At 37.2% G+C, this 25057-nt stretch overlaps 1 protein-coding gene across 1 annotated transcript in view; it reads right to left on the reverse strand.

Moving 5' to 3' along the window:
* HHIP (hedgehog interacting protein) overlaps nucleotides 1–25057 on the reverse strand; it is a 68227-nt gene that overhangs the window by 11113 nt on the left and 32057 nt on the right. Inside the window, exons 4-10 of the mRNA XM_017744111.1 lie at nucleotides 14797–14948; nucleotides 14184–14357; nucleotides 13158–13301; nucleotides 12145–12266; nucleotides 9965–10088; nucleotides 9469–9597; nucleotides 8851–8934 (exon numbers count right to left, since the gene is read on the reverse strand). Coding sequence (XP_017599600.1) covers nucleotides 8851–8934; nucleotides 9469–9597; nucleotides 9965–10088; nucleotides 12145–12266; nucleotides 13158–13301; nucleotides 14184–14357; nucleotides 14797–14948 — 929 coding nt within the window. The remainder of the gene's footprint in view (nucleotides 1–8850; nucleotides 8935–9468; nucleotides 9598–9964; nucleotides 10089–12144; nucleotides 12267–13157; nucleotides 13302–14183; nucleotides 14358–14796; nucleotides 14949–25057) is intronic.

The raw sequence follows: 25057 nt of genomic DNA on the forward strand, positions 1-25057 counted from the left end.
ACAGGTATGACGGAGGTGCAGAAAACTGTGACAGAAGAAAAAGTGGAGAAAAACTGGGCATTCTTGTTTATCTCCCATTTCAACATCAGAAGAAACATCAAGGGAAAAAAAATTAAGCTAAAGAAAATAAAATTAACTAGGTGAACTCGTGGCTTCTAAGATATCAAAAGATATCTGAAGCACATGTTCCACTAGGTTTTTAAATAGATATTTCTGTGCACAATGGGGCCATTCAAAGTAATATTAGATAGGGTAAAAAATAATATTTTAAAAAATAAGCATTCATACCTAAGTCCCTCACTTGCTGACTGGGCTTACATTTCCCCCTCCCATTTTGGCAAGCATTTTGTTAATGGTCCATTACAGGGTTTCTTGCATTTTTCTTTGAAACAGAGTAATACAGTACAGGCCCACTGGTTTGTTTCAGCATAGCACTTTCTCTGCTCAGTCTTAATTACTGCCATGATTATTTAAGCATCCACACACGAGAACTGGTTCCCCAAAGATGTTAAGGACAGAAAGAATGTGTAGATGTTTCTTTAGCGTAGCACCAAGTCCTGATTTCCAAAGCATTTCTGAGAATCAGACTGAAGGTCCTGTATTATTTAAGGGCTTTGAAATATGTTTTGACACCTTTGGTGCAGCATATTTGAAACCCTTTCAGTTTGACTGTTTACATATTTCCACAGCTGTCTTTTAAATATAATGCATTATTTTTTTGACCTGTAAGGAATTCCAGTTCTGTAGTAATGAGTGTATTACATATGAACTGGTTAGAAAGTTTCTACACTTAAAAAATTATATGCAAATATCACACCCAATGCTATTTGGGAAATGGTTCTAGAAAATAATATGATTTTCAGTGGAGACTTGTTCAGATTTAAAGTAAAAAGATCTGTCTTCTAATTCCTATGTATGGAAAAAAAGCCCCACATTTGAAATTATTTCTGTATACCCAACTGCATAGGAGACAACATTCTTTATCTGTCACTGTTAAACCCCATTTATTTCAAGTTACTTTAAATGGAAGGCTTCTCTTTTTCTTAATCAACCACAAGAACAGTACAGTGTTTAGCAGGAAGCATAACCTCAGGCTCCTGGAGCATCTCTTGAAAAAGAGCTCAAGTGGCATATCTTTAGCAAAGAATGACCTTGTAAGTCACAGAGGTATTTTATTTGGGAAGATAATGACTTATTTTATTAATAGATGTGAAGTATTTATCTATGATAGTGCTAGAATATATGGGTCTTTTTGTATTTAATTAGGAAGGTAGAAGTCACACTTTTTTTGTATCCAGCTGAGCATGGCTGGTCACTTTTATGATTTAAAGTTTTCTACGGCTCTCGGTACTTGTGAATATAACCTTGCCTTTTATTCTACCATCAATCAATAACTTGCACTCATCAGCCTTGGATAGTATTTATTAATGGTGAGGTGGAGTAGAAACAAAGATGGAAAAAATTCTGGTTGGCAGGATGCCTTAGGAGAAGAGGAATACAAATGCAGCTGCAGCGGAATCCTCGTGTGTGAGAATCGCTGGTTTTCCCTTAGCTGAGCTCTGGGAAAAGCCACACTTCTTTCTCAGGATTCAAGTGCTGCTCTGGGACCAACACACATTGAGAGAAAGCCTCTGCCCCACAGTGCTCACACTTTGCATTCTTAGGGCTTGAAAGGGGTGGAAATGGTCAGGCTCAGCGCAAGTTGAAGTGAATCCCACAAAGATAACGTAAGTCCTGAAACTGACTGTTGGGACTCGATCTCTCCTGCACTTAGACAGGACCATGACTTTGTTTATATAACCAGTGCTTCGCTGTGTCTCCTGACATGGAAAATGGAGGGGAATGGATGGAGCCACACTCTGGGCTGGAGAGAATTTTTTTCCTTGTATCCCTCAATCTATAAAACTCTAAAGGGTACAGCTTGATTACTCTTACAGTAAGCACTATTTGGTCCGCAGAAAGTCAGCCAAAAATGTAGCTGATAATGACTATTTATATGGTCTGCACAATTCTAGTTATCTTAAAGAGCTGTTCATATATACAGTACAGTACAGTATATCTTGCTTGTTAAAACAGGCCTTCATGAAACTGTATAACAACTCTAAATGTATGGAACATGGAGGAAAAGTTGTACTGGGGGCTGGGGCCTCGCTGGATCCCTTTGCTGACGTGTGCAATGAGCTGGGAATTCTTGAGTGTGCAATGTGTGAAATAATTTTTGCTGCCTTACCATAGCTAGTAGAAGAAAGCAGCCTCTACTGTTAGTTTAGAAGCATATAGAAGTCCAACATGCTTTAATAGATTAAGACTCATCCTGGCATAGCTTAGAACTTCATGCTTTCTTTAGTGCATCTCTTCACAGCTCCACTAAACACACAGAGTGATTTAGTTGCTGTATGAGCTATCTGTAACTCAGATGTGCATAAATCAATGCAAATGGAGGGCCAAACTCAGCAGTAAAACAATGGTACTGAACAGAAAACAATTCCTCCACCAGGCTTTTGACACAGTATCAAAAATCTCTACTTCCCACTGAAGTGAGAAAAAAAAAAAGCCAGACAAAATTCCTGGATGTTCAGATTCAAACAAGAGACAGTGCTGTAGAAATCCTGATACAAAATATATGGAATGTTATGCTTCAATTACCTGCACATATGATATTAGATATGAGAATGATGCTTAAGTATATCACCAACACTTGTGCATTAGTTGTTGAGGTTTTTTCCTTTATAAGGGAAAATGTCAAGAAAAAGTAATTTTGTTTCACTCCTTGTCATAGCCTAAATTTACTACTTGTCATAGAATAAATATAGCATCTCTTCAGGTACAGCTTCTAAAATTAAAAAGTATACCTTTAGTCCTGGGAGAGATGCCAAAAGCTCGTTACTTGTCTCCAGATTTACTACATGGGAATAATGTGGAAAAAACTCACGGCTTTTAAGATTTAAACTCAGCAGCATATCAAATTTATTCTTATATGGTATACTTGTTCATGACCTCTAGTCTTAAGAAATTCTGTCATGTTTGAAAACTAGTCCCTAGTGAAGCCTGTATCAATGTTAATAGCTAAGAGGTCAATGCAACTGCTAAACAGTTTGTATTACTGTCAGGGTGGTCATGAAAACAACACCTGCTGCATGAGCACTTGGCAGCTGGGTCAACAGGCACTGTGGGAATTTATCAATTTAGGGGGCCACTTGCATAGCACTTTGACTGATGAATTGGGAAAGACTGGCTTACTGGGCTAAAGCTGCTCTATTATGTGTGACTTTCTTTAGGATGGCAGAGGCTTCCTGCAGGCTCCAGAAAATAAGCGAAAGATAAACTGAGCTGTATTTTTTCCTTATAAAGCGATAAAAAGTGAGAACTCCTTAATAGCCAACACTAGAAAGACTTTAAGAAAAGGGGAAAAAAACTACGAAACCAAAACAAAAACTTTTACAGTCAGTGAGCTGTGATGTGATTGAAAAAAATCCTTAGGTTTTTCCATCGTGGTTACAAAGGAGTTTTTGTGAAGTACTTCTGTAAAGTGAAACTCTCTAGACTGGTATTTGCAAAAAGCTCTAATTTCTCTTTAGTGTCTCTTGTGGGAATAGTAACTGCATGTGGGTAGGTAAATGAGATAAGAATTTTGCATGCTCTGGCTAAATGAAACATAATTAGACATTAATTCTGGCTTTCCATTCCCTCAAATGACTTAAGGGATAGTAACTTTCTGAACAGAAAGAAATCATATGGCCCACCTGGGTTGGTGAGGGCATTCACCAACAAAATTGGCTCCTTCTACAGAGAGTTTCCAGTAGGAGCTTTGGAGTTTATCTATAACCCATCAGAACTGAGTATCTTGATGCAGATTACTCTAAAACTGTGTGTTTCCATTTCCATAGTAATTAAAGTCTCAAACAGGGCTACACTTTCATAAATGCTTTTCTTATGTAATACCACCAAACACTCCTGACTCATACTAAAAAATCAAATCACTGATGGTTTTCTAAAGAGCCTGAACAACGTCAAAATGAGGCATGACCTAGATACTGTCCCTTCGTGTTTGAAATCAGTCTGTTTGGAAATGCTGTCTGACAGCGGAAATCCTGGAAGGTGATGATGGAAAGGATGATAAGTGGAATTATATACTCTGGAGGGGCATGAAAGAGGAGTGAGATGGTTTGAATCAAGTTCAAGTTTCAATCCAACGGGAAGCAGCTATTCCGGCTGTTGATATGAAACACATTGAAATCCAGATCTATAAGGTGTTACAAGGAGAGGAAGAGGAAATCTTCTTCTGTGTGCAGGAACACGTACTCAGGCTCTGCCCTCATTCATAAAAATCACCTGTTGCTTTCAGGGAGCCATCCTGGTCAAAACAATTACTCATCCCCTTTGGAGTCACCGTATCGATGGTGGCAAACTCTTAAAGCTTCACACTTAAAACTTCACAAGAGATACAGAACATCTTTTAAATGGAAAACTTTTGCATTGTCTGTCATTTTGAGGACTCTTCTCTGAATATCTTTCCTTTTATCTGTAATTTCCTTAGAAATTAAAGTGATCGTATTATAAGTACTCTAAAAGAAGACTTACAAAGCCACTTTATGGCTGTTCTCCCACCATCCAAAGTTTATTTTCTTACTTCTTGGTCTAGTAATAATGTTTAAATTACAGACTGCATGGACCTATCAACAATCATTCTTATTTAAATATTCATTTTCACAGTTGATTTTCTCCTCTCATCATGCTAGAAAAATGATTACTTTTTCTTTTCTAATGGGTTTGTCTCCTGTTTTCTCTGTTATCAACTAACTGGAATCTTTGGACCTCTATACATTTTCTGCATCACTGTTTACTTAGTTATTTTTTCTTTTGAATTCATCAATACTTTTGTGATTGATATTAGTATGTATTTTTAGAAACAGAAAACACAACAGAAAAGTTATGAAACAGAAAGCAGAAAACTAGAAAATAAAAAGGTTTTGGTTTTTGGCCACAAAAACAATTTATAAAATGCTAGTATTTGCACTGACCTTCAGGGTATCTGACTGACCCCACCTTTTAGTTGAGAAGAACTTAAGTCTTTCTCCCAGTATTTTCTCACTAGTTCCAACCCCTGGAAAGTAGCGGTAATGGGGTTTTTTTATAATCATCAAACGATAGATATATTTTTCAGAGACACACTTTTACCTTAAGAACTTCTCTTAACTGCCAGTTTAACTAATGTGCCCAATGTTGGTTTTATGTGCTTTTAATTTAAATGTTTCCCACAACTCCTCCATCCTCAAAGCTAAATATGTTATTGGCTATACTCTTCTCTTTATGGGATTTTTGGTAATATGTAGTATATCTACATTTTGCAGCACTTCACATACTTGGGGCTTTTTTTAATCACTTCATTGTCCATGAGCTCTCAGGCACCAATTTATCATTATAACAACCTTTTTACAAAGAGAAGGATTATTCCACTCGGTGCTTTCAGTGGGAGTCTAGTTATTGACATGAAGTATTTGGAAGAACTGAACAAAAGTTTTACTGTGGTACCTGGAATGCTGTATTTCAAACTGCTTTGATGACTGTGGGATTCAGAACCTCCGTGTTGATCATGTTCATCAATTTGTCATATATCACCTCAGTTTAACACCTCATTTTTGTTACATGAAGGATTGTTTTAGGATGGGACTTTCTCATTGCTGAGTACTGAAGACTAATGCAAAGAATTCTCAGGATTACTCTCATCTTCTGATCTCCTAATGTTTTAACCTGCCCACTTAATTTGATTTTTTTCTATATCCAAGTAATAGATTTCTGTCTTAAGCTACATTTGATACAAGAAAAATAGGAGTCATGGTTATGTTTGAGAGCAACTTTGACTATGCAGTAGTTTTCTACAAGTCAAGAGGACATGACCTCAAGCTGTGCCAGGGGAGGTTCTGGTCGGACACCAGGAAGAATTTTTTCACTGAAAGGGTTTTTAAGCATTGGAATGGAGCGTCCAGGGAAGTGGTGGAGTCACCATCCCTGGAGGTGTTCAAGAAACACCTCGACATGACACTCAGTGCTATGGTTTAGTTGACAAGGTGGTGATCTCTCAAAGGTTGGACTTGATGATCTTGGAGGTCTTTTCCAACCTTAATGTTTCTATGATTCTAAAAAGATCAAAAGAAATCAAATCCTGCACCTTCATGTAATGTTCATTCTTTAAAATAAAAGAATAATTTTGTAAGTTTGCAGCAGTGTATAAATGACCATCTGCAGAAGAAGGATGGATTTGCATGGAATTATTGATTTCCAGCAAGGGGCTACTGCAAGAAATTATAATTTTGTTTTTTACACTGCCCCAGGTATGGAAGATTCTCTTTGCAAATTAACAGGTCTGCCAGGGGCCACCTCTCACAGGGGTTTTTAATAATCAATGAACTTGTAAGACATGACAGACCAATGGTTAGATGATTTTATTTTTATCTGCTACTCATAGTCCACCTGCAGCATCTTCACTTTGTGTTCTAGAAAGCTTAGCATGGTAGGGTTTATGTGGATATTTGCTGTATTGGTATGGTGCACACCACGAGGAGAAGCAACAAAATATTAACACGGAAAAGAATGTTATCTTGTAAATAACAATATTTTGTTACTAAAACTTTACATGAACATTTGCCAAAGCCATGGAATTTTTAAGTTGTTTACAGGGGTGGTATGAACTTAGCATGGAATGGTAAATAGAGCTGCAATGCTCTTTGTGGAAGTCACTCACTCATTATCTTTCCCTTAAAATCCGCAATGGTGTGAGACTGAAAAGCAACAAAACTCAAAACTTTGCGTGAATGAAAATTATCCCATGCTTCTGAGAAGCGTTACCAAAAACGATATCCCTTTGCCACAGTCTGTTTAATTTCAACTGTGTGCCAATTTACAAAAGTATTTTATAGTTTTCTGGTTACTTTCACCAGTAACCAAACACAGTCTTGACCCTTTTCCGTGCATGAAAACAGCCAACCGTGAGTGCAGCAATGGGAGGTCTGGCCTTTCAGGTATGTCAGTTGAAGACCACCCTACTGGAAGAGGTAACAAGAACAAAAACCTGAGGTCAAACAAGGCAGCCCCATGTAATTAGATACTAATAGTGGATTTAGGGTGTAAAATTCACTTAAAACCATACACCAACAGACTAAACAATCCCAGGAAGAATGGCAAGTTTTGTTCTAAAAAAATGTTTTCAATACCAGAAAGCATAAATAAAACATACATAATAACCTTGACTGACAGACTGCACTAACCTGCAGTAACATCTGCTTCCAAATTATTTGCTGTAGTTTTGGGATAGTACAATTATAAAACACTGAAACTCCCCTACCACTGAAACTCTACTGTAACTTATAGTACAGCATGCATCCAATGTCATGATTTTATTGTTGTATTCACTTGTTATCCCAGTAAAAATGTTTAGAATTTGACAAGAAAATAAATTCCTCTCTTAACAGCAAAGCCAAAAATGGAGGTCTAACTGTATCTGATACTCATGGAGGAACATGCTGAAATAGGTGCTGAACAAATAGGCAGCTGCTTTTGTAGGGTATGATGGGCTCAATGTAACTATACAGCAAACTTCATTTCTGTTGGCTGTTTCATTTGGAATTGATTTCTGATACTTTTCAGGATGGATGTGCTACTTTTACATGTCAGAAGTTGGTCTGATAGAGCAGCAATATCCATCGTGAAGAAAATGGTATTCCCTCAGCTAAAGTGAGTATCTGCTAGTCATCAGCTCTTATTGCTGCTGGGGCCCTGGGTCATGTTGGGAACTGGCTTTTTGCAGTCCTTCCAGATTCCTTAATATTTTCATAGCTCCAGCTGCTCTGCAAAGATCATGCCTTCAGGAACTTTGGTTTGATAATTTTCATTTATCCTCATTTTACAACTGGTAAATTAGCCAAAATAATTAGACCAATCCTATTAATTCCATGTCTTACAAATCACTTGAGTGGGATTTATAAGCCCTTTGGAAGCAGTTCTTTAAGAACTGTTAAAGAATTTCGTGTATTTCTGGCACAGAGTCCAAGGACACAGGATTTCCCTCCTTGGTGCTCCAAGCCTGCCCAGGGAGAGACAGGTAATGGGAGGGGTATGGAAGGATGTTGAATACCAGGAAGGAGTGACAACTCACACCTACTGAGAACTGAGTCCTCTCTACTATTCTCCATTGGTGGTATCTCCTGCACAACAGAAGAGATGTTTGGGAAAGACTGAACGAGTTCTTTAGAGCTTACTTATGGTGAAACTGACACTGGCTAGGACTGCCAAGTTGCTTTTCAGTACACAGAACAGGTATTGCCACACAGTGCTGGTCTTTGGAGCCAGCTCCTGTTGTGCATCGTCCCATCACAGTAGCAGGTGAGGAAGCAGCAGCACAGGGGAGAATTCCAGCATCTGCCTTCCATTGATGCTGTGTAACTTCTGTGGTACTTACAAATCATTTGGCTTCAGAACTACCAGGAGCATCTTTTACCAGTCCATGTGGTTCCACATTAAGTATGTCTACATCTCTATGAAAACAAATTAAGAATATACATCTAGGTGGGAAACTAGGCAGCTTTCAGCACAATGTCTAAGTGTAAAAATTCCCAGAAGTTAGTGCTGGTCACTGCTCTGTTGTTTTGACATTCCCTTCCTCTGAGACAGTGAATCAATTCTGCTTGTTGCTGCTGGAACATTTGCTTTTAGAGAGCCCCCTGCATTGAGAATTTTCCTTATTATTGATTGGCAGTATTGCATAATTCAGCCACATGAAGAGAACCGCAGTTACCTTCTGGTTTTTAACCTACTGAAGGAAAGGCTGATCTTACAGAGAAATGCAGCGCTCACCTTTTTGGGTCAACAATCTTGTAGAGTTTTCCACTGTGAGGCTGTGTCATACTTTTACTGCTTGATAATATGTAAATCTCACCTGCAAGGGAAACCAGTGCAATAAATTAGTTCTCCTTTCCTAAGATGTCAAATAAATGACTTTTGTGATCTAGTTGTATTTGCCAAATGAAATTAATAAAACTTCAGAAGAAACACTGAAATATACAACAGAATCATTTGCTATTTGAAAATTTATATAAGAACTTTCCCCAAACCGATGCTAAAATGTGAAAAATATTCTATCGTGAGAGTTTTTTCTTTCATATAGTATAGAATTGGTTAAAAATTTTAAATCAGTGAGGAAGGGAGAAGAGGGGAGTCAGTCTGCTCGTGCAGTATCTTTGCCCCTTAATTCTGTAATGTTGGGAAGAAAAGCAAATGTTTTATACATTGTGTCATAGTGAGTGACACAGTTCACAGCATGTGAGACACAGTAAGGACTTTTGCCCTTTGCAATAACACATCCTCTTCTCAGTTCTTCCTGCAAGGCTGCTGAGGTGTAGCTGAGAGCAGTGTAGACAGCTATGGCAAAGGACAGATCGCCTTCTTTTTAAACATTTACTTTAATTATGAATAAATTCATCTTCTCCAAATCCCAAGACAGGGCCTGAAAAGAAACCTCTACATGAGCCAGTGTTGCCAAGACAGAGGGGTTTCTCTTGCCACTGTTTGGTTGCAGGACTCTGTTGCAGCGTTAAAAAATTTCTATATTCAAAAACACATAAAACAAACTGTTATATTACATTTTGAACAGAGAGTTTTCATTGTCCAGATAAATAAGTAAACAATTGCTGCAAGTAGCTTCATAGATACATTTGTGCAGTTCCTTGTCTTATGATTTTCTGTACTTTTTTCCAAGGATTAGGTATGTTCTGTATGTCACCATTCATCAGAATGCTGTGCTATTTTATTCTCAAATCTAGAATCTAATCTGCATTACCACGCTGCTAAACTGGCAAAGTGACACAATATACAAGGCTGTGGGTGTTGCTTTCTACAGGCAGCTGAGTGACTAAATACACCTTACACTTTACACACATTTTTGTTTAAGAGTGAGTTGTACTAAACCTACCCATTGCGGTCTCCAAACACATAACTTCCATAGAGCCTCTCCGACTGGCAGCCCCGATACACAAATCCACCAACCAGGGATCCACTGCTAAATGGTTTGAACTCTAGAAGTGAGGGCTCACTCTCTGCAAAGGAACTACCATAGCATTAGATCACATGGTTTTTCATATTGATGCACATTTATGAAAATGTTACTGCTTCAAGAAAAGATATTAGTTCCATTTAAAGATTCCTCAGAATTCAAGATGTGTTGCTGGAAATGAGATGTTAAAAAAAATCAGAAAATTACAGCAAAGTCTGGTTGTGAAACAATCCATTAGAGATTTCCAAAGAAGAGGCTATAATTGTTTTCTTCCATGTGTGCAAGCAGGGAGAATAAAACTACGTAAAGATTAGGTTGGACTTCCATTGAAATCGGTGTAATTACTGCTATTAATTTCCACATGTCAATCCAGTCTGCGGAATGGATCTCCTGAACTTCAGGAATAAAATAACCCCCATTCATTGTAGAGTCCAGTGCAGAAATTCCAGTGATTTTCAGTAGAACTTGGTTTGAAAGCCTTTCAATGGTTTGAGAAACTTTCCAAATCACAGTTTTAAGCATGGTATGTGTGTTACATCCCATAAAACATTGGTATTACTGGCTGTACCTTCTCATGGTAATGTATTTTATGCTGCTGTAGTAGTTGCAATTCCTATACACTTTTTTTTCCCCCTTTTTTATTTCACAAAACCACAGAGTTTAGTCCTATCAAATAATTCTTCAAGGAAGTTTCAGTGTACATGTTCCTATTCATGCAGTCAAATACTGCTTAGGGTACAAGTAGGCTCCATTTGACATACTAGCTGCATAATTTTAAAAAAAGCCATAGGCAATAGAGCATTTTTAATAGGAATTTTTTTTAGTCAGAGGGCTATCTGCATGTCTTTGATAAATGCATTTCCCAGATTGTTCTACATGAGTTAGAGCTGAAATTTTATGGGGGAGAAAAGGATGGTGAACTCTTTTTATTAAAGCCATTGACCCACAGCCTAGTATTAATATTGGCAAGCTGCTCTGGATAGACACAATATTGCTTAGTTTACACTCTGCAATAAGGATGCAGTCAAAATTCCACTGGAGAAGTGGTTAACCAAATATTATTCTTTGGTTTGGCTTTTATAAAACAGACACAGAAAATACATGCAATAACTGAAGTAGTACAATTGCATTATGCTATTGTGTACTGTTGTGCCAGCCAGCACAGCTGCTTTGCTTTTAAGGGAAGTGCAGGTGGGAGAACCTAGGGATGTGAATTAGAAAGGGAAATGCTACATTCCAGGAGACAGGCCAGTTCTCACTGCCTTTACACACCGTTGGCATTTATCACATGTTACCATCAGGAATTTACAAGCTGCTAAATGGGCAGTCAAGGCAGGTGATAGCTCAGAGGAAGGGTCACCTGGCTTGCCTGAACTAGCAAGCGATCTTGGTGAGCACCAGAGTTAAATATCAAACTGAAATCGTGACTGACAATCATACTGATTCAGAGAGAACATGCAACCTTTTAATATATTAAAGTCCCTAACTGAGTATATTTATCTTTTTGTAATCTAATCTAAACTAGTCATTTATTATGAAGTAGTAGCATAGTGCCTCTCTCTAAGTTTTTTATTTTTAGTAACATTTAAACAGAGCTCAGTTATTTCCCTGTTTGGTTGTGGTCTGTTGTTGTCTATCTCACTTTTTCCATTATAAGAGGCACATTACATGAGGTTTCCATTCTCTGTCTTAAAAGGTTATTTGTGAAAGACTGAGAATACGTTTTCATAATTTCCTGATATTCCAAAATATTCTCTTTATGAGCCAAAATATACAGCAACAGTGAGATCTTTGACAGACTAGCAACTGTCAAATTTGTTAAATCTTACTTACATGGTATTCTAAACCAACAAGAACAAAGTTGAGTAATTTCAATTTGGTTTTGACCTGAAGCTTTTATCTGCTTCTACATTGAAGTTTTCTCTTGAAAAGATTGAACTTTTCACTTCTATGTCTGATAAGTTATCTATCCTATGTATGCTGTAAGTTTCCTATCATGGCTATACAGTCCTTTATGTATTCTCTTCTGCTTTCTATTTATTATTCCATAGACATAGAAACTGACTGTTGCCAGCAGCTTTACCCTGGATAGAACTTACCATAGTCTTTACCCTTTATTATTTGTAAGATTCTTGCTGAAGATCTGTTCTTTCCATTTGAATCTGAACAAAGTATAGTTAAATTGATGTTCACATCTGTTGGGTGCCGGTCCACAGCACAACTGTAAAACAACAAGAGAAAAAAAGAGAAAATCCATGAGAAAGGTGAGTTCATAATATATAATTATCAATATGAAGCATTACATTTTAAAGTATTATTCTTTCTTTGTGGTACCTACTCATTTGAGGGACCTATTTCATGCTGAGCCAAAATACCTGAGAAATGTGGTAAGATTTATACACAAGAGATAATTCAACTTTCCCATTCCTACACCACGTCTATGTAATGTGAAGTAAAACAGTTTTTCCCTAGTGATAAAATGTAGTCTGCTCTATAGTACCTGAAAGGAATAGAGCCTTAACCAAGCTAAATGAACTTACATGGTGTAGGAATTTTGGACTGTTAAAAAGTCCAAGAATCAACTCCTTATCTGAGCAACTTGACTTTCTGATTTTTTTCAAACCATGACTTTAAATGTCACTTCAGTACTACCACCCACCTAATTTGCTGAATTATGTGTTGTTTAGTTAAAGCATTGTTCTCCTCCTTGCTATTGTTTAGATATCACCAGATGTTCTCATTTGTTTTCCATGTGCCTTTTTTTCCCAGTCAAGATTCCCATCTCAGCTGTACTTTACCAACTCTCTGCTTCAAGCTCTTTGTGTTCACAAAGGTAGTAATTTTATTATTTATTAAAACTAAAAATGCTGTACTTTGTTTCTGTCATTTGGGTCTTGACTTGTAGTAGTTGTGCATGCTCTTCTCTTTCCCCTTTGCCAATGTACATTTGTTTCTAACAGTGACATATGTATGGAGGTGGAGGAGTGGAAGATTCAAAAAGTTCATGAGTGCTTTTATTATTGAAATATTGCTGCCTGAGTGTATAAAAAAAGGTCTGGTTGAAAACAGTGTCTGCTCTAGAGTAATTTCAGTTTAATTGAAACTTACTTACCGGCCTGGATTGTGGAGTCCATGTGCAAAAATCTCCGGAGGCTGGTTTGTGCTATTGAAGTGTGGGTTGCTCCGTGGGATGGAATAAGGGACATTGCACAGGTCAGTATTGACGTCGAGGCGCAATACAGAACCTGTAAAATCACTGAGAGAGTTGGAGGGTAAAAGAATTGCATTTTTAAAAGTATTTTACTGGTAGATTTAATCCATATAATACTAGAGTGAACCAGCAAAATAAATGACCCACTTTACTGATTAAACACGTAGAGATTGATTTTGTGGTGGATGCAAGTCCAAACTTCTTTGTAACAGAGCCTATGCAAGTCTCAGTTTGGCAAATACCTTGCCTTGTTATGTGCAGACTAAAACGCCTCTGACCATGTTGTTGGGAATCAACTTGATCAATAAGAACAACTTTCCAAACATCAAAATTATTTATGGCTTCAAATATAAGGCTACTAACTCTTTTATACTCTGTGTCATCTAGAGTAACTATGGATATTATTTATCACATTGCAATTACATAATGCTTTTTGCTCACCCTTTGGATCCTACTCTTGAATTCAATGATTTCTAGTCACAGTACAATCCAAAGACTAAATATATAGAAAGCAAGTGAGAAAAAAATTCTATTATTTGAATGGAGATGTTGATACTTTTTTGTAAGGATTCAGAATTTTCTTGTTATGTGAAACAAGAGAAACTAAAATGTTTTAACTTCCATTTATGATTGTGATGGAGGAAAGAAGAAGTAGAAGAAGAGCGCCTAAACTCTTTTTATAAACATGAAAAGATGTGATGTTTAAATTCATTCCTTTCTGTCTTTCTTCATCATTAATCTGTTTCAGTCTCCCGTTGTTTTACATTAATTTAAAACCCAGTATTACAATTGCCCTCTGGCCTGGGTTTTAAGTATATCCTTATACTTAAAAAATACTTAAAAACTGCAGGATCACCTGCAATTCTGCTGAGCCACAGAAGCCTTTAAGCACAATAATAGCAGTCTATCCACTGGTAGTTTTTGTACCTTAAGCCATCCATCTCCTCCATGTCATCTAGAGTGATCATGCCATCTCCAAGAAAAATGTATAGGAAACCATCTGGGCCAAAGAGCAGCTGTCCTCCTAGATGTTTTCGATGTAGTTCTGCTACTTCTAAAAACACTCTTGCTGTCCTCATGTCAACTTGGTGTGGATTTTTCCTGGAAGTTAAAGATACGAACACAGTTCTCACATTTCACTATTATTGTTCTTCTTTCTAAAAATACACTTGACTCATTCAAATGATACTTTGAGATGTGGATGTTGTAACTTGATGGAAAAATGCCTAAAAGTTATTTCTGAGAAATTTCAATCTTCTACCATTCACAAACAATTATTTTTCAGCCTATACACAATAAGTAGGAAGTAATTATAATTAAAACATGACCAAATAACTGAAAAAAAGTCTTAAAAATAAAAAACAGTGTACTTCCTGTCATCCCAAAACCGAAGTTTGAAATAAAATCCACACTAGTTTTTCTGCAGGTGCCTAAGTTTATACATTGTAAACCTTGTGTTCATTTTAGAAATCAGAAATACTAAAATGCAGAGGTTGCTGAGAAATAAAAGAGTTTGTGAATTTTAGAGTTCTACTGATACCTGGATACTGTGTACTCTACGACCCTAAGGATGTGGTCATGAGGTCCAATAGCCCACCGTTCTTGGTTGGTGGTATAAGACACATACAGCTTTCCATTTTTCTTGTAATTGGGATGGAATGCAAGGCTTAACAGTCCTCTTTCATCTCCTCCCTGCAGTCAAATGAAAAACACAAAGAATTGTGAAGTTAATTATGTTCTTTATTGTGTTTCAGCTGGAACCCAAAAAAAAAAGTTTCTTTCTTGTGGATAATCTTTGCCCAAACTCTTTTATTTCTTTCCTGACTACTGCACAAAAAGGATTATAAAACATTTCACTTTGGGGAAGTCTTTAAGAGTTAGAACAAGACAATTGCCTTATGTAGTTATCTATGCACAAGTCTGTTACGCCACTTGTGTGGAGTGATTTGTGTTTGTAATCTTTGGGAAGCCATGAAGACAAGTTTAAGTGCTGTGAAGGATTCTTTGCTGGGTTACTAGGTTGCTTGTAATTCGTAGAAGACGAATAAAAAGGTCTATAATCAGCAGTCACTTCTAATCCAAGTATCCAAAACCTAAAACATAGTGCTGGCTGCCAACTCCCACTGTCTTGGCAATATGTTTAGAAAACAGTTAAATTGCTTGTGTAATATGTAAACCTTTGTTTTACCCTGGAGGCAGCAACATCAGTTGTCACAACTATGGTGGTCTGTTCATCATAGCTGGTGTACTGTAGGTAATAAGCAGCCTTGGTCTGTGTGCAGAGAAACCATAGTTTTTACATGTGGTCCCTCACTGGAAAGGTTTTTTGTTATTTTTTAAAGTAAAAATAGAAAAATCTCAGAACAACTTTCTTTTGTTATTATGTTTGCCATGAAGATTAGTACAGTTATATGTTAAGCATCCAATCTATGTAATGTACTGTGACAATGCAAATACCCTGTGCACTTAAATAGAAGGCAATTTTCTTTTCGGCTTCTAAAAAGCTTCTAAAAATGTATGTACCCTTACTATGCCTAAAACCGAATTTGTATAAATGAAGAACAAAACTTAGATTCATTTGTTGCTCTTGAGGCAATACAGGGAACGAAGCTGAGGCACAGAAATAAACACAGCACACAGATAACAATTCAAATTCAATTCATATATGTGATTATTCACAAGCTGATAGTTGTTTTGGAGTTTAACCCAGGGCTTGCCAGCCCTTCAAAACTAGAACCAGTGACTGTTGCATATTCAAGTGCTCCAGTTCTGCACCCGTAAGGAAACAACGTTTTGCAACTCTAACCACACCCAAGATAGCTAATTATGAAATTTTAAATTATAAGAGAGAATGAACCTTTTAAAATGTATTTGCACTTCAGAGTGATGGATGGGCCTGTCTTCCTGTTGAAAGTCATCCCACAAAGGGCCTAACTGGGAAAGTGCACAGCTTTAATTTATTTTAATTCAACATGATTGCTGTACTTCCTTTTTAATCACAACCACCAAAGAGAAACCTGAATCTGAAATGGGGATGTAAATAGGTCACGAGATTTCCATACAAACAGATTTGTACAATGAAATCTGGATCCTGCTAATTTAGAGGCAGGCAAAATTTGCTAGTTTGTTTGCTAGAAAAATTTAATTTCAGGGGGTTATCAGAGAGGTTAGTTTTGAAAGTCTAGTTAGAGCTGCCAAATCAGTTGCAGTCATCATGGATGAAGGCACTGGCAATCCAGCTCTTTCTCCCTTATGAGCCAAAAATAATTCTGCAGCTGAGTCTGAACTGATTGTAGATATTATTGTTTGAGTTTCTAAGAGTTTTGACCAAGTTGCTCTGATAAAGTCTGAAGCAAAGGGAGGCAAATCAGTTGCTTTGGGAACAGGAAGGCATATTTCAAAGATTCCTGATGAATGATTCTATCTGTTGTGCCCAGACAAAGACAATCCTATTTCTTCTCATGAGAGATGAGTTCAACTCATTTAAGGGCCCAGGAATGTCAATGAGTCACACCAGGTCTGCCATGCAAGGTGAATTATTGAAAGTATTAGTAAGAAGAGATCTTTTTGTTACTAAGCTGAAGATTTTATTTAGTGCTTGATGCCATGGCAGCCGTCTCAGTGTGAAAGCAAAGTTGCTGAAAGCATAAACAGGTGAAAATTAAATTAAGAGCTTTTAATGAAGTACACATGAAGCAAGAATTTGAAAAATGGATGAAACATGGGACCTGCAAGGTAGTAACTATGGCAAGTTGCATTCATAGGACTTTCACTCACTGCTGTCTTGCATGATTCTGTTAGACTGCAATATATCTCTTTATACATTGTTTCTATTGCTTCTTGAAAAGTCACACTGCTGTTTTTCAAAGTCGGATAGACATTTTGTTCTAAAAAGTCTATTTATTCATGCAGTTAATAAAAACTTTCTGAATATCCCTCCAAGATACTGAAATCAGTGCAGCATCAAGCCATTAGTTGGCTTACGTTCAACTAGAAATCCAGATGAGTTTTTCCATATTTAGTTTTCCTGGTTTTAGAAACTGATTGTTCATGTGTATTTTCAGCTTCATCACTAACTGGCAAACCTGTTCTTTCCAACCAAATCACTGCCACAACTTCCATAGCTTTTGAAATGCCCTCTATGTGCCAGAAAGTATATAGTTTGCTGTAGTGTTGTCTCATATGCTGTGTGGTAAATTGAGAGATATCCAGCAAAGTCCCTTAGGAGCAGGCATTTTAGTACTAACAAACCAAATAATTATGTACAAAATTTCAGACTTTCTCTATAGAATATTCCTCACTTTTACGTTTTTTATCAATGGACTTTTGATGTGAAACCAGCATCCCAGGCTGTTCAGTCTTTCCTGGGGAGACCATGTGTCAAACATCCGGATCTTTTTCTTGGCAGGTTAATAAGTTATTGACATCCTTTTTTTTGAAAGTTTCCCTTTAGATGAAACCAGCACCAACAAACTGTAGATGATAAAGCAGCTTGTATGAGATTCTGCACTGCACTATTTGATGGAATAACCAATAATGTTTGTCAGTTGTATAAGGAACGGCAAGAAGAATGAGGCAAATCTTTGTATTCCATTGGGATGTCTGTTGAAGACAAAGAATGATGGTTGGCTGAAATGAGTATTAATTACTTAAACATACTGTGGACTGGGGCCAATGTGAAATTGGTGTTGTAACTAAATCTGGCAGCTCCCACTTTCTATGTCTGCCTGTGCTGCTCTGTAGCTTGAACACTCCCCTCTCCTGTTCATGGCAGTGACACCTTCTGCACCAATACTACACTTCTTCCAAAACTGATTTCCTTGGACCAGGAACCTTGTACCTTTAAACCTCAGTTTGATCTAGTTTAAGACCATAGCCATGAAAATCATTTAATCAGAATTCTATAAAGTCAGTACAAAGCTAAGTAAACTTTAAAACAAAGTGTTTCTATATTTTTCATTTTTAAATGGCTGTTTCTTTTTGCACTGTAATTTCTGACATAATATATTTACACTTGTAAAAATGTTAAATAAGTGCACAACATGATCCACTTTGTATTTTGACTCACACTAAGAGAAGTCACTTGCATTGTGAATGCTGCATGTGAAGCATGTGAATACTGGATTTTTATAGAATGGTGCTATTTTTGTGTAACCATTCCTTAGAAGTGGGCTCTGCTTCCAATTTGTGTGCTTTCAAATGTACTCTGGTATATCTCTGATATTATAGACAGAAGTTTTATAATATTATTAAGGTATTACACTTTTTCTATGATACAGAAACATATGCTGCCCTTATTTTTAAGACATGTTGCCATTTAATTATGTCAATATATGTGTTATTACATAGAGTAAATACAGAGAAATATAAAAAGGAATGCTTTAACTGGTATTTTAAACTATTTAATTTAAAATAAATCATATTGTATGTATGACCCTTAATTACGTATCCTTAGTAGTAATTAATGCTAGTAAGCAAAACCAGACATGACCATTTATTTCCATTACTCTGTGTGGCTTAATAGTAAACAATGTAGGTAGCATATTCCAAGTTTTCCTTTAAAATTGATTTCAAAATGCACTCTTTATATGATACTTATAAAATAATGGTATTTATACTTACCAGTACTATTATGGTATATATATATTTGTTATAGAATGGTATTTATACTTAACTCTTGTGTCTAGACAAACCCATTCGTGTTGGAATGGAGTAACAACCTTTTTTAAAAGGGGTAGTGCTTAAATTATGCAAATTCAACACTGACTTAATATTTTAACTCTAATATCTTTGTACCATTTGTTTTCATCTATTATTATAGTGCAAATGCTGGGTAAGTTGTTGAAGTAATATAGTCACCTTTAGTTTATTTCCTATGTAATAAATAGCATAATCAGTATGCCTTACCAAGTGTTTGATCTTAAGGAGTTTTATTTGTAAAAAACATGGGTGAAGGGTGTAAAATCTCTTATCAGGCAGCACCGTCTGAACTCTTCAGAAAGAGATTCAGGAGGGCTGAAGATCAGTGTCAGGTATTCTTCTCTGTAGGAAGTCATTGCTTAATCGCCATGTTTTGGAAATTTGGCCCCAGCACAGGATAGAAACGTGACTCCAGCAGAAGCAGAAGCCTGCCAAGGTCTGCTGCAGGGGTACACCCTGCCCTTCAAGCTGCACCACCTATTCTGAGCTCCACAAGAGGGAATTGCCCCTGCCTGGTGGAAATACAGCAAATATAGAATGAAAGGAACAGAAGTTGTCTGGGCTGCAGGCAGGCTGCAGGAGCAGAGTTCCTACTAGACCTCTCGGGTGTTGAGGACTCAAGTGCTTTGCTATCTGTGGGGCCTGAGGCCTCTGGCAAGGGAAGCATTTGTAACCTAAGACATTTACCTTAGGGGAAAATAATTACACTGATGTCATGGCTCAGTATGGTCTACATACTAGACCCTATCTCCAAAGCATTTCCTTTTTCCTCTTGTGTTGCAGAGCTTCACTTTTTTCCTTGTTTGTAAAGGGCTTTGCAGTTATCTAAGGATTTTTTTAAAACATTTTCATTATTTTTTACTGATTTCAACAAATGCACTATTTTAATACTTAACTTTAAAATAACTTTAGGTACAAGAATGCTTGACAATTAAATTTATACATGAGAAATACTTAAAGGACTGTACTCTGACTTGGAATTTAAGCACAAAACCTACTGAAGTTAGAGATGCTTTTTATTCATTTAGGTGCAGGGCAGGATTTAGCTGAAAAAGGCCAAAGTGCATCCATCACAATGTTTTCTGTTCTGATGTTTGATAGCAATAGAACTTAAACCCTGATTCTTTTTTCTTCTTACTTCTGTTGCAGCAAAGACAAAATTTTGACATGGGGGGATCATTTTTTTTCTTTTCCTTACCTTCACAGTCCTTTGAAGATACCAGTCACTAAATGCAGGACCTTTCACTTCTAGTCCTAGTCCTCTGTACTTATTTTTTTTAATTCCTCAACTCCAGATTTTGCTGTTCTGCTGGGCAAGTCTTTAGTTTAATCCAAATGACAGTCCTCGTCCCCTGATAATACAATTCTTTCTTCCCGTCCTCCTAAAGAAAGTACATGAAACTTATAAATGCAGATGCCAACCCAACACAAACCCACAGCTTGCCTCCTTCACACTCTTCTGGTACAACAGAAATCCTGCTTTCGCAACTCTCCCAATTAATTGGCTGGGAGCAGCTGAAAGCTTTGAGACTGCCCAGAGCCAGCCAATAATTGAGCAGTTCTGGGCAGAGTGACATACGGCTGTGAGTGTGCTTGCAAGGAGGTGGCCATGAGCCCATGTGAGGTCTGCATCTGGACTGAGAAACTTTATGTACTGCACTGCTTTAGGAGAATTGGAATAACAGAAGACAGTGGAAATCAGTCCCGGAAGAGGGAGATTCAAATAAAGACCAGATGATTATTGCATTCAGTAAAGCTGGCTCAGGAAGGTGTGAATTACACACTTTCTTGCACCACAGAGGCCTCTTGAGCTGTAAGCAGCATTTATCCTCTGGGAACACAGGTGGTGATTCCACCTCTGTCCCCAGCTGGATTTATTTTCAAGGAAGCTTTACATTCCACCAGCAACTCAGTGAGTGGTTCACCAGCGGAGGCCACTATGGGAAGGTAAAAAATAAGCATGCTCCGTCTCAGTTCCCTGGCACACCTCCACTTTCTGGTCTTTTATTTATTTATTTGGCGTATCTGCTCTCCTGCACTTTTCCTCTTCAGCATTCTTCCACTACAGACTGTCTTTCCCTGACAGGTTTTCTGCTGCATTGGTTTGAGGTCTATTGTGTTGCAGAATTAGCCTTCCAGGACAGCCAGAAAGCTTCCTTCCAGTGAATGAGAATGCAGTAATTGTTCAGAAATTTACTGACCATGAAAATCCTTCATTAATAGGGGAGAATAGACCTGATGACCTTTTGTATTTTTTCTCCTCCTTTCTGTAGCTCTGAAGCTTTACCCACCTTTCCATCCCACTTCTGTGATAAAGGCAAATTTTACAACTCGTTTTCAGTGGGCAGTCCAATAAAATTGGCTCAGATGATACCCCGCAGAGAAAAGACTACGTTCCAATTAACATTTGCAAACACATGACATGATGACAAGACACTAATAATCCTTTTTCCCAGTCACCAAAACTGTGGCTTTACCTCTTCTAATCAAGAATGACTTTTTTAAACTTACACCCTATTTTGATGCTATCTGACTTTATTTTTCTGTAAACACACAAATGATACAAATTAATCTTATTAGTGATTTGCTGTTGTACCAATGCTCTAATATGACTATAGTCCTTTCAGCCATCTGCTCTAGTTTTCTCATGCTCTCATTCCTTCAGTAGGTATCTAAAACTTATCTTTACTTTTCAGTAGGATGTTCAATAGAATTTTTCATTTTGCTTAAAATACAGATTAATGGCAGAGAGTTGTCAAAAGACTCTAAGAATTATAATTCAATACAGAAGTTGCTTTTTTTATGGCCTGACATTTCAGCCAATCACTGCTGTCACTTTTGTCCTTCCTAAGGATAAAAATATGCTATGGAAATATAAAAAATCCTACTATCATACAAAGATCTTCTTGAGCTCCTAATTTTAATAAATGTTGACAAAAAAGTCTACAGCACTTTAAAATGTGCTGTAAGACTTATTTTCTTTTCTGCTGAGAGAGGGGAAAAAAAGAGGATGAATGGTGACACAAAGCAAATTTGACAGTGCTTATGTAAAATGAACGAACCTACAACAAATTCTATACTCCGATAATCGAAAACAAATTCATGCTGTTTTACCGTGACCACTTTATATGGAAATTTAGGGGTATAATTCAGAACAGAATAACAGCAATTATCATACTCTCTGCATTAAATTAAAACCAGAAATGTTGATCTGTCTAATTGTAGGCATTAAAAAATAACTAGTTTCAAAAAAGAGGGATGCAAATGGAAAGATGCCATGATGACATTCCTCTTACAAACAATTCTGCCTTTCTCCCTTGGCTTTCAGTGCTAAATTGTCACCTATTAGAGCAGATACTTGCTTTTTCTGGTTGCAAAAGGAATGGTACATTCACATGACCTATGTATTTAAATATTGTGGGGCTGGGGGAGAAAACAGAAAACCACAGCCAGCTTGAAGGAAAAAAGCTATGGATTTCCCTTTAGATTGGTCTCCATGTCCTTACTGTTGTCTGCACGCTCATGGGTATTAAAACTTGCTCAGCAAGTGACAAAAGTTACTAACAGTCTGCATCTTGCAAAAGAAATGGTTAAAAAAGAATTTTAAATCACCCCTTCAACAGGATATATTTTGCCAGAGGGTAATAAAGGGCTAGAGGAACTTTATTCAGTCCACACCATTTGTGTTTCTTTGCCAAGTATTACTATGATAATCATTCATGTTTGCAACATAACCTGGATTAAACTGTGGCCTTTATGAGCTCTGTCACTGTTTTGAGAGAAGAGTGAGTTCCATGGCTTATCAAAATGATGCTCATCTTCACTGTAAAATAGAAAAGTAATCTTCTTCATTGAAGGTTATTTCTTAAGCAAATTTCTGGCTTTGGTCACTAAGGCTCTGAAGGTACTTATCAAAGGCTCTAAAGCAATTTCTGCAAGACATTTCAAATCTCCTTTTCTTCTTATTGTAAGAAACTAGAAAATTGCATTATCTGAATGGTTTTTACTAGGAGCGTGGGAGAAAATTTGAAGGCTAGAAGTTCAAGTAGCATAAAAACACAGGAGAGAGATGGGAAGGATATAAAATGTTAACTGCAATTGATGCTTATATTCCTCCTATGATCTTGTCTGAGATTCTCTCCTGAGGGCAGAGACCCCATGTAGAACATGAGGCTTTTCCTGCAAGCCCCAAAAGATGGGAACATGTCACTATTTTTCAGCTGCCAAAAAATGTGTGTGCAAATCCTAGTGATAAAGCAAATGCTATTCTGCTCTCTAATATCCGAAGAACTTTTGGACTCTGAAATCTGCATGCATGGAGAGGCATATTTCAGCCTATATTTAGCATCAGCATTCAGCATAGTTTTGATAATAATGTCATATCTTCAAAGCAAATGCTGGTTGCATGTGTTGCTGGTTTTCTCAGTAATAAGCAAAGTCAGACTTTGTATTTAGAAGCTCTGTTAAGTGTTCTTCAACATTTTACCAGTAGACATACAACAGCACTACTGGATGAAGGCTAGCCCACTCTGTTATGTCTTCTTACTCCAGTATTGAAATTGTGTATACCAGTATTGAAATTGTGTTCTTTGGCCATTCAGCGGTTCCAAGAAGTAAACAGTCTTGTCTTATTGGCACAAATGCAAACAGAAAACCCATTTGAATGTCCAGCATCTGCTACTGAGTTTTAAGCTTCCACATGTGAGTGTGAGCATTGGAACTGTATTTGTTATCTGAAATCAAACTCCTTGAAATATAAAGACTGCACTTTTTGGAGTCCTGATACAAACGCAGCTAGAAAAAAATCCAAAAAAGGCTATGATTGCATTTTTTCAACAAAACTCATGCATGTGCACTGTGTTTGTACCTGGGTCAGAAACACATTTAAGCACTGAACTTCCACATTTCTGAAAAGGCACTGAATGGGAGCAGAGAAGAAAAAAAGCATTTGAATTCTCTGATACTGCCCAAGGATTTTTCACACTGGTTCTCTGCCAATCCCATCAGCCTCCTGGTGCCCCAGGAGCTGTGCAGGCCGAGGGCAGAAAGGGCAGCCAGTGACTTGCCTGCACTACTGCACTTAAGCTTGGCTTTAAATACTGACTTAAGCAATTATTTTAGTTCTTTCAATAAATCTAAAAAATATATGTAATGTGCCAGCTACCTGAAAACGAGGAGTAAACAAATCCAGAGATATTCATATTTTTTCCACAGACATTTTGCGCATGACAGAGGAAGCTAAAATAATCAGGCGTTTTTCGCGGATCCCTCATATAGGTCTTGTCTTTACCTCTCAACTAAAATAGTGAGAAAAATATTAGTATTTTGGAGAGAGATGTGAATATTTTTATGAAATGTGCCAAGTGGAAAAACCAGGGTGGTGGAGGATATACGGTTTGCTCTCCATGACTAGAATCTGTATATAAGAGGAGAATGATGGCAATCCACAGCCGTGTTGACAATTCAGACATACAGGAAATACCCTTGTAGGAAACTAATACCATCTGGGTTTGGCCCAAGATGTGTGAATGAGAAATATGTTTCTTGTTGAGAATGCAAAGATAGTTTTGGACATTGCAAAGAAGGAATGTGTTAAGCATGCACAGTTATAAAAATGAAATAGGGTGAGGCACTGCATGCATATGGAATAATTGGAGGAATATGTTTGTGTGCGTCAATAGCTGATGCAGACATGGAACTTCAGAACTCATTTGTCCTAAGACAACCAGTAAATTACTATGAAAAATGTCTTCAGTACAAATGGCTAGAAGATCTCTGGATAAGGACAGCATTGGAAAATGCTGATTTGTCCAAGCCCCTGCTTTCCCTGATGGAAAAGGAGGTTTGCTTGTGACACATGTTGTATTTGGGGGGCAGAAAGTGAAATAGTTTTGAAATTCTTGAAACATCCAGTTTTAATATGTGTAAAAGTGGGAACTTTGATTATTTCAGTGGGTTGTTTTCAGTTTAGAAATTAGTTTTAGTTAAAAGAATGTCAACACTGAAATGAAATATTTCATTTGACCCTTTCTGAGAACCTTTCAGTCCACACTTGGTGAGAGTATGTTTTCAAAATCTCAGAATATTCTCACTTCTCTCTA

The sequence above is a fragment of the Corvus brachyrhynchos genome, unplaced genomic scaffold (genome assembly GCF_000691975.1).
Source record: "Corvus brachyrhynchos isolate BGI_N302 unplaced genomic scaffold, ASM69197v1 scaffold229, whole genome shotgun sequence".
NCBI lineage: Eukaryota > Metazoa > Chordata > Aves > Passeriformes > Corvidae > Corvus > Corvus brachyrhynchos.